The sequence below is a fragment of the Hyaena hyaena genome, unplaced genomic scaffold (assembly GCF_003009895.1).
Source record: "Hyaena hyaena isolate Hyena2069 unplaced genomic scaffold, ASM300989v1 scaffold_280, whole genome shotgun sequence".
In the NCBI taxonomy this organism is placed as follows: domain Eukaryota; kingdom Metazoa; phylum Chordata; class Mammalia; order Carnivora; family Hyaenidae; genus Hyaena; species Hyaena hyaena.
This window is the reverse complement of record NW_024080912.1, coordinates 670342-679035: the sequence shown is the minus strand read 5'-3', so window position 1 is coordinate 679035 and position 8694 is coordinate 670342. Positions and strand designations below refer to the sequence as shown.

Here is an 8694-nt window from a genome sequence, read left to right as displayed (position 1 = left end):
TGGGGAGAACTGCCTTCTGCTAATTAGCTTGGAGTCCGCCGGGCATGGGCGGCAGCCCGAATGGGACTGTCAGGCAGGACTGGGAGCTGGGAGGGAGGAACGGGCTGTCACTGGGAGTCCACCTGGGTCCCCCAGAGCCGCCAGACCAGACCGCCTCCCTGGAGGAACAGCCAGCCTGGAGGTCAAGGGTACAGACTGCAGCCAGCCGCCTGGATTCCAGTCACAGCCTCTCCAACCCTGAGCTACTCCCTAACCGCTCTGTGCCTCAGTTTCCCTATCTGTGATTGTGGCCAACAGTGGTCCCTGCCTTACTGGGCTATTACGAGCATCTGAGGAGTTAACATTTGTAAAGGATTTAGTGCCTGGCATGGTCAAGTGTTAAATAAAATGTCGTCACTGCTCTGGGGACTCGGGAGAACCTTGGACCTGTGTGAGCTGGCCAGGCACCCGGAGGGCTTCCCACACCTTTGTGGGGCCTGGGTGGAAAATAAGACCGACATGGAGGTGTGGGGCGGGGGGAGTCAATGGTGGGATGGGCTCTCCGGAGCCTATGGCTGAATAGTTGGGTTCTGTGGTGGGAAGACTCCTTCCCACTCTTGGGCCTGGATCTCCACACCCATGATCGGGAGGGAGAGAAGCAAGGACAAGTGTCAGATTTGCAGGAGGAGAATAAGTACACAGGGGGACTGGGTCCCCGAGGCTTCCTGGCCAGAAAGAGACACGGAGCTCCCTGCGCTTGGATCAAAGTGCAAGATGTCAAAAGTCAAAGTGCAAGCGAGGCCGTAGTGCCCCTAAGTCCGAGAACACCTCCCCCTCCACACCCCACCCTTCTCCCTCTGTGCCACTTCCCCAACAGCTTCCGTGCCAGAGGGCCCTGGGCAGGGCCTCTCGGGTCCTTCAATCCCCCTCCCCCGCCCCTCCCACCCCGAAGGAGCAGCCAGAGCTGCCAAAAGGCACAGGAACAGAACTGTCTTGCCTCTGAGCTTTATGAGTTTGAGTTTCACACAGGTCCGGCGCCTGGGGGTGCATAGCGGCTCCCCCACACGAGGGCACGGCCTGGCCGTGGCCTGCTGGGCAGACGACGGAGGGAGCCCCCCCCCACCCCACCCCAGGACCCCCGGGGCGACCACTGCAAAGCAGCCTCCAGTGCTCCAGGCCCTGCCTGGGACAGCCAGGGCTCTGGGAGAGTAAGCGCCGTTCCCAAAGTCGCCAGCCACCTCGCCTAGGGCCTCTGAGCTATCCAGTCTCAGGGGCCGTGCCCGGCTCTGCCTCCACCTTCGGTTCCACCGGCCCGGCCCCCCCGGGGCTTGGCACCTCCAGGGCCTGGAGGCTGCCGGGCTCCTCAGCCTGCGGGGCCTCAGCGTCCTCCTCGGCCTCAGCGTCCTCGGCGTCGCTGGCCCCGCCCTGGGCACCCTGGCTGGGCGGGGTGTCCTTAGAGCGGCGCAGGCAACATTTGGTGGCCACAGCCATAAAGATGCCAGCCAGGGCCACCTCAGAGCCGGCCAGGTAGAAGATGATTTCGTAGTTCTTCAGGGCGTCCACCAGGCGGCCTGGGGGGGCGGGCAGGGAGGGGGAGGTAAGGGTCTGAGGGGAGCCCCACCCTTTACCCTTCCCCACAACCTCAACTAAAGGATGGTGCCCTCCCTCGCTTGGGTGGGTTAACACCTGAGTGACCCAGACACCCGCCCTAGTCTTTATTCCCATTCTACAGATGCCGGCCACCACCCAGGCTCTGCCATTTGAGACCTTAAAAATGTCACCACCTCCTTGGACCTCAATTTCTTAAGTCTTTGTATTAGCTCCTCTGTAATTTCCACGTTTTCTATCAGGCACACAGTACTTTCAGACTCAGGAACATCTTTTCATTGCAAAATTTTTTTCCCCCCAGAGAGTGGTTTCGCTGCGGGCTCCATTCTCTCTCGGCATGTTTGTGGCTGACCACCCCAGGCTGAGACCCCTCGGTCGACAGCTCCGTGGCCTCGGGAAGGCTTCCTGGTGTCCCCCCAAGCCGGCTGCCCCCCTGAGCCCCTCCTCCCGGGCACCATTCCCAAACTTGCCTTCCTGCGCTGCCCAGCCAGCTGCCAGTTCTGCTCTGCCCCTCCTGTGCTCAGCGCAGCGGTGCCCTTCACCTTACCCTCTATTAGATCCACCCCCCAGGTCACATGAGAAAAAGGAAGATGAATCCCTGAGCATCTGCGGGGGGAGGGAGGGGACGGGCGGGAGGGTTGTGGCTTTTGGTGGTGGGATTGGAGGCCACCCTTACACGGAGCTTAGATGACAGAGGTTGATGGGGGCACTCGGCCAGCCCAGCCCTGGGAGGAGGGGCAGCTCACTATCTCAGGGGCAGCCCAGGCCCCACAGAGGAGGCTCCCCTCGTTCCTCTGTCCCACAGCCTGACCTCAGGCAGGCTCCCTGCTGGTTCAGGGACAACCTGACCACCCAGGAGAACCCTAATGCCCCCCCCTTCCCAAGCTCAATTAATTCCTGCCTCACTTGTATAGGAACACTGTCCCCTAAATGTGCCCCATACTGTCCTGCGTCCTCTCCTGTGGGGTCTGTCCTGCCCTGTGAGGCCGCCCTCATGCCAGCCTCTCCTCCTGGCCATTTCCAAGAGGCGATGACCGCAGAGTGTCCAGTGGGCGTGAGCAGTGTAAGGTCCAGATGGTGTCAGGGCAGAGCAGCTGCACCCAGCGAGGGCAGGGCCTGGCCATGGCCCCCTGGACCAGTGAGAGAGCTCCTCCCTGGGCCCCCCGTGGGGACCACCCCATGTGCACACTGAGCACCCCCACTCTGCTTCTGGCCTCCCGGCTGGTTCCTCAAACACCGTCTATCATGGTCACCCTTAGAGGCTGGCAACACTAAGGCACTCAGAGGCGGTGTTCCAAAGGCAAGGGCATCTAGCACTGGGCGGGGCTCTGCTCAGTTTGAGGGCTGCACTTGGTCTAGACCTCTGTGCCTCAGTTCCCCGCATCCGCAAAAAGAGAAGCACCTGCACTTCACAAGTCCTCTGTGCCCACGCTTGAGATGACCCAGTGGGTCAGCAGGGGTCGGTGGTGGCTTCTTCCTGGACCTTTCTTGGCCTTTCCGTCCTCACCCAGACCTAGCAGTACTGGCTTGGAGGAGGGGCTAACTGGCCCTGGGAAGGGGGGGCACCCCCTAGGCTGTCTCCCTGGCCAATGGGTCCCTTCCCCTTGTCCCTGGAAGGTCCATCTGGGACAGAGGGGCGGTTTCCTCTATCTAGAGACATTAGCCCGTCACCCCGTCCTCCCGCGGGGCGCACCGGCAGAGGGAGGTCCAATGAGCACAGCCACGGCCTCGACGAGCAGCACCAGGCCCAGAGCACTGGGGAAGCGGTGCGAACCCACGGCTGCCATGAGCACCTCGAACTGCAGCGCGCCCACCATGCCGTACGAGAGGCCGAAGGCGATGCAGAAAGCGACCAGGGCGCCGTAGGAGCGCGCGCGCGCGCTGCTCAGGTCCGTGAGCCCATTGGCCATCAGGGCCAGGCTGAAGAGGTAGGCGACATGAGGTCGTAAGCGCGCCAGGCCCGCCAGGGCGCCGCACGCCGGCCGTGCCACGATGTCTACGAAGCCCACGATGGACAGCAGGAAGGCGGCGTCGGCGTCCGGCACGCCCGCGTCCTTGGCGTAGTTCACCAACAGGATGGCGGGCACGAAGAGACCGAGGGCCATCAGGAACTTGGTGACGGCGTACACCCCGAAGGCGCGGTCGGCGCAGACGGCCACGTCCAGCAGGCGCCGGCGGGCGCGGCCGCCAGGGGGCGCCTCGCGCAGGCGCAGCCCGGCGCGGTCCGCTTCCGCCTCCCCGGGAGCGTCGTCGGCGCTGTCCCTGCGCGGCCGCGGGCCGGGCCCGGGCGGCGGTCGCATGACGGCGCCGCAGGCGCAGCAGTTCAGCAGGAGGCCGCCGAGCAGAAGGAAGCCGCCGCGCCAGCCGAAGTGCTCGAGCAGCTGTTGGCCGAGCGGTGACAGCGCCGACAAGAACACGGGGCTGCCCGCCGCCGCCAGCCCGTTGGCCAGGGGCCGCCGCCTCTCGAAGTACAGCCCCAGCATGATGAGCGACGGCTGGAAGTTGAGGGCCAGGCCCAGGCCTGCGGGCGAGGCGGCGCTGTGCCGGGCTCCCAGAGGGCGCCCCAGCCCCAGCCCCCGGGGCAGGAGTGGGGGCGGGGGGTGAGGCTCCGACAGGGCGGGCAGACCCCCGGGGGGAAACTGAGCCATGGGACTTCGAGGACCGCCTTTCGAGGGGAAACCGAGGACAGAAGGCCTTGCAGGAAGGTCTCCTGACCCCCACCCTCACGGCCAGCCCCCATCCGCGTAGGGGAGGTGTGCAGTGGCCGCCCTCACCTGTTAGCACCCCAGCGGTCAGGTATAGCTCCAGGAGGCGCGTGGCGAAGGATGCTAGCACCATGCCCGCAGAGGCCAACAGCCCACCCACCAGCATCACCGGGCGACAGCCGAAGCGGGTCACCAGGATGCTGGAGACTGGACCTGTGGGCAGGACACGGGCGCCGCTCAGGCTGGACTAATCCCTTTTCCCGTGGACGCTCCGGGGTTTGCACCTCCCAGCCCCAGAAAACGGCTCAAAGGGATAATGTCACCATCGGTTCAGAGAGGGCAGTGTCTGGCCAAGGTCAAGTGCTTGGCCAGGATAACGCCAGCATTTCCCCCCCTCAACAGGCGGTTAGGGCTCAGGGGAGCGGGAAGCTTACTTAGGTCTATTTCCCCACCTGTAATATGAGCGGGCGTAGCTACGTCTTTGGGCAGGAACGGAAGGGTCCGGCTGGGTGGCCGCGCTTGCCAGGTGGCCCCCTAGTGTGTGGGGTCTACCTCGAGCCGCTGCCCCTTTCCTGCCCTTTCCTCCCCCCTCTCTGGCGTTTCCAGCGTTTTCACAGAAGAAACGCCCTCCCCGAGGGGTCTGGGGGATGCTCATGGGATCTGTGTCTCCTGGTCCCTGATCCCCACTCTCAATCCCGGGCCTGGGGTTGGGGGAGGGACCCGCGAGGGGGCGCTGACCGGTGCCGTAGAGCATGGCGAGCATGATGGAGGACACCCAGGCCGTGTCGCTGTAGCCCGCGCCGAAGTCGCGCATGAGCGCGCGGAAGAAGACGCTCACGGCCTTGGGGAAGCCATAGGCGAAACCCGTGATCACGAAGCAGGCGCCCAGCACGGCCCAGCCCCAGCCGCCGTCGGGGGGGCCCGCGCCCCGTCGGGGGCCGCCAGCGCCCATCGCTGCTGCTTCTGCTTAGAGGAGGGGGACGAGAGGGAGCAGCGAAGGTCTGTAGCCCGGACAAGAAAGGGGGACGGAGGCCCAGCGTGAGGAAACTGAGGCACGGGGCTACCCACATGAACCCTGCTCAGGGAATGAGTCAAGAGGGGAAGCCCAGGCAACACCTGACCCCAAATCTCCCCTCCTCCAAGGGGCCTGTGGAAGATGAAGGGAGAATGATAGAATCGCTCCCACCTGAATCTGAACTTGAGGAAGACTCCCTCTGGAAGACACTCCTTGCCCAGGGACCTGGTGGCGGCAGGAGAGGGGCTGCTGGTGAATGGGAGGGCGGGCCAGTGAGCGTGCGCCCCATGTGCTTGGGAATCACCAGTGCTCCAGGCGTGCAGGTGTGAGGGTCTCAGCACAGAGGAACCAACAAACCAGCCCCATGCGTGGGGCAGAGCTGCAAGCTGGCTGGGGCTTCTTTTCTGCCCTGGCCTCGCCATATGTTCCTAGTTTTTCTCAATGATCAGAAATGACTTGGGGCGCCTGGGTGGCTTAGTCGGTTAAGCGTCCGACTTTTGCTTAGGTCATGATCTTGCGGTTCGTGGGTTCGTGGGGCTCTGTGCTGACTGCCAGCTCAGAGCCTGGAGCCTGTTTCGGAGTCTGTGTCTCCCTCTCTCTGACCCTCCCCTGCTCACTCTCTCTCTCTCTCTCTCTCTCTCCTAGAAATAAATAAAAATATTTTTAAAAAAAGATCAGAAATGACTATTGTCATTTATGAAAAATAAGAAAAAAAAAGCCCAAAGAACATGTAAGAATATGAGCCTTGTTTCAGGAGCCAAGGGAGCGGAGTTCTGGATCCCCCTGGCTTAGCCACGGATTTGCTCTGTGACTTGGGCAGTTCCCCTTCCCCAGCTGAGCCTCAGTTTTGCCATCTGTAAGATGGGTGATGGATTACCCCAAGAGTCTTGGTTGGGGGGGAGGGGGCGATCAGATCTCTGGTTCCGCTGGGCAGAGACGGACCTCTGAGGAGGCCACCAAGAAAGAGACCTGCTCTCCGAACCCCTAGCAGCCCCCCAAACCCTCCACAAGCAGAAAACAGCTCTGAGGTCTCTCACACGCCTGGGGCTCCACCCAGGGGTTCACACAGCAGCCTCATGCGCCCCTATAAGACGAGGCAGGTGGGCCTCCCCAGTAGGGTGGGCCAGCCCACAGCTGGGGCAGAAGCCTCCTTCTCTCCCACCGCCCCTCTGCACCTGACCCTGGGGAGCATCAAGAGCCCTGTGGGTGTCTGGGACTCTGACCTTCTCTGACCAGGGCGGGGTCCCAGCTTTTCCCGCCTCTTGTCCCCTCACCATGGCTGCAGCCACTCGGAGACCAGGACAAGGGGGTGGGCCTGGCAGCCCTTGCCCCATACTCACCTGAGCCGTGCTGTGGGTTGGGGTGTCCAGCCTCACATCTCCTGAGGCCTACAGGGAGGGGCTGCCCCCGGTTCCCCCCTGGGAAGCCTAGCTTGAGGGGGCCACGCCGCTGAAGACCCCCAGGGCTGCCTACAGATCAGCCGCTGGCCAGACTCACCCACAGCTCCCTCCCGCAGGCCTAGGGCTTAGAGTGTGCCCCACCCCCACCCCTCTAAGAGGCTTTTGCCTGGAAAGGCAGAAGGGACAGGGCGGTGACCGCAGCACAGGGCCAGGCTGGACCCCACGGTGGAGGTCCCTGTCTCGGGCCCTCCCAGCAGAGCTAAAGAGATAATAAGGGGGACCCTCCGCTGAGCAGAGGAGGCACAGAGCCCTGGTCTGGGGGGGGCAGGGGCAGGTCCTAGAGGTGCTGCGGGCACAGCCCTGCCCTCGAGAGGCCCCACCAGCCCTACTCACCTCAGCGCCTTGCCTGCCCCCCACCCCCAGACCACATTCCAGGAGGGGCCTCCGAGGCTTTCCCCTGGATCAGGCTAATCCAGGTCAGAGAGCCTGGGACCGAGGGGGGGGGGCGGAGGGGCCAGAACAAAGGGTGCTGTGTCCCAGGCTGTGGAAGAGTGACCTGTTGGTGGTCAGGGACCTTGGCCACCGCCACCCCTCTGCCTCTGGAGAGGCCACCACAGCAGCAAAGAGACTGGGCGGGAGGTGTGGGTGGCTAGAGCCCCCGGGCTCCTGGGCGGACCTAAAGATTTGCTTAAAACGAGGGGCGTGAGAGGTGCCTGGGTGGCTTGGTCTGTTGAGCACCCGATTTTTGGTTTCAGTTCAGGGCCTGACCTCGCGTTTCATGGGTTCAAGCCCCGCATCGGGCTCTGTGCTGGGATTCTCTGTCTCCCTCTCTCTTTGCCCCTCCCGTACTCTCTCTGTCACAAAATAAACTTAAAAAAAAAAGAGAGAGAGAGAGGGATGTGAGGGGCTGTGAGTGAGCGAGTCCTCCCAGGGAAGTACCAGTGACCCCCAGGACCTCCTGGACCCCGTTCTCCAGTGGGAGGCCTCCATGCCCCGCCCCCTTCCTGTCCCCCCAGTTACACACCGCCAGTCCTGCTGCTGTGTCCACTTGCTTTATTTCTCCCCATTTACAAAAGTTAAAGAGAAGGACATATGGGGGGTGGGGAAGGGGGGGCGCGGGGCTCCTCCCTGCTGGGGCAGAGGAGGGGAAAGGGGGTGCGGTGCACGAGGCAGGTCCCCAGAGAGAGTCCTGGGGCCCTTAAAGCGGAAGAGACTGTCCCGTCCTCCATTCTGCCTGCTTTATTTTGAAGGTCCCAGCCCCCAGGCCAGCCCCCTGAGAGCTGCTCAGGCTGGGGGCGCGGCGCGGGAGGGGCAGCCACCCCCAGTGTCAGGGCCCCGGCTTCTTGGGTCCACTGCTGCTCCTCCTGCTGCCGCCACCAGCTCCGGGCACCCCTTGGGCGGGGGTGGTGGGGGGGGCGGGCGAGCTCAGACCCCGGATGGAGGAGGGCGCCTCAGCGGATGAGGGGCGCTGAGCGGTCGTTGGTGACTGTGGGCCGCAGCTTTACGGTGGCAAAGGGGTTTGTGCCTCTGCGAGGGGAGAGGTCAGAGTGAGAGGGGCCCAGGTCCCCAGCTGGCTCGGGCTCCGGGGGAGGTCGCCAGGCACCTGAGCCAGTGTCCAACCCCACCTCCTGGTCAACTCTCGCCCCTATTTCATCTCATCTCCCCCCCAGGAGCCCCTGCTGAGCCACGTCCCCCCCACCCCCCCGACTCCCGTTCTAGAATGTTCTAGGACTCACGGAGGGAAAAGCTCTGGAGGGTGCTGCTCCCAGGACGTAAGTTTCTGCAGTGAGGGTGGAGGAAGGGCCAGGTTTAGAGGGGGAAGGGACGAGTGAGCCCCCACCTCTGCAACTCCCCATTCCAGGGAGGCAGAGGACCAGACCAGAGGCCCCTACAGGCCAGGCTTCTGGGAAATGAGGCCCAGGTGTTCCGAAGCCCAGACTTCTCTGGGTTTCAGACTGGAGAAGCCTCTGGGCCGGGCCTCCAGCTG

General features: G+C 63.6%; 2 protein-coding genes across 2 annotated transcripts in view; both read right to left on the bottom strand.

The window, feature by feature from the left end:
- Nucleotides 1-1236: 1236 nt before the first annotated feature.
- On the bottom strand, nucleotides 1237-5330 carry SLC16A8 (solute carrier family 16 member 8). Its single transcript, XM_039246094.1, has 4 exons — nucleotides 5031-5330; nucleotides 4362-4505; nucleotides 3281-4108; nucleotides 1237-1550 (listed from the first exon to the last, which is right to left on the bottom strand). Exons 1-4 carry the CDS (start codon nucleotides 5242-5244, stop codon nucleotides 1237-1239), a joined length of 1500 nt encoding a protein of 499 aa, XP_039102025.1. The 5' UTR covers nucleotides 5245-5330.
- Nucleotides 5331-7764: 2434 nt separating this feature from the next.
- The window catches only part of BAIAP2L2 (BAR/IMD domain containing adaptor protein 2 like 2), a 31084-nt gene continuing 30154 nt past the window's right edge, over nucleotides 7765-8694 (bottom strand). Inside the window, exons 13-14 of the mRNA XM_039246175.1 lie at nucleotides 8444-8487; nucleotides 7765-8234 (exon numbers count right to left, since the gene is read on the bottom strand). Of these exons, the coding sequence (XP_039102106.1) occupies nucleotides 8159-8234; nucleotides 8444-8487 (120 nt within the window). The 3' untranslated portion in view covers nucleotides 7765-8158. The remainder of the gene's footprint in view (nucleotides 8235-8443; nucleotides 8488-8694) is intronic.

What these genes read in the sequence shown, in the direction of transcription:
- SLC16A8 (XM_039246094.1), bottom strand. Translation starts at nt 5,244, where the DNA reads ATGGGCGCTGGCGGCCCCCGACGGGGCGCGGGCCCCCCCGACGGCGGC. An exon ending in CGCCATGCTCTACGGCACCG is followed by an intron (nt 4,506 to 5,030) that starts GTCAGCGCCCCC and finishes TCCTGCCCACAG; the next exon opens with GTCCAGTCTCCAGCATCCTG. An exon ending in CATTGGACCTCCCTCTGCCG is followed by an intron (nt 1,551 to 3,280) that starts GTGCGCCCCGCG and finishes CCGCCCCCCCAG; the next exon opens with GCCGCCTGGTGGACGCCCTG.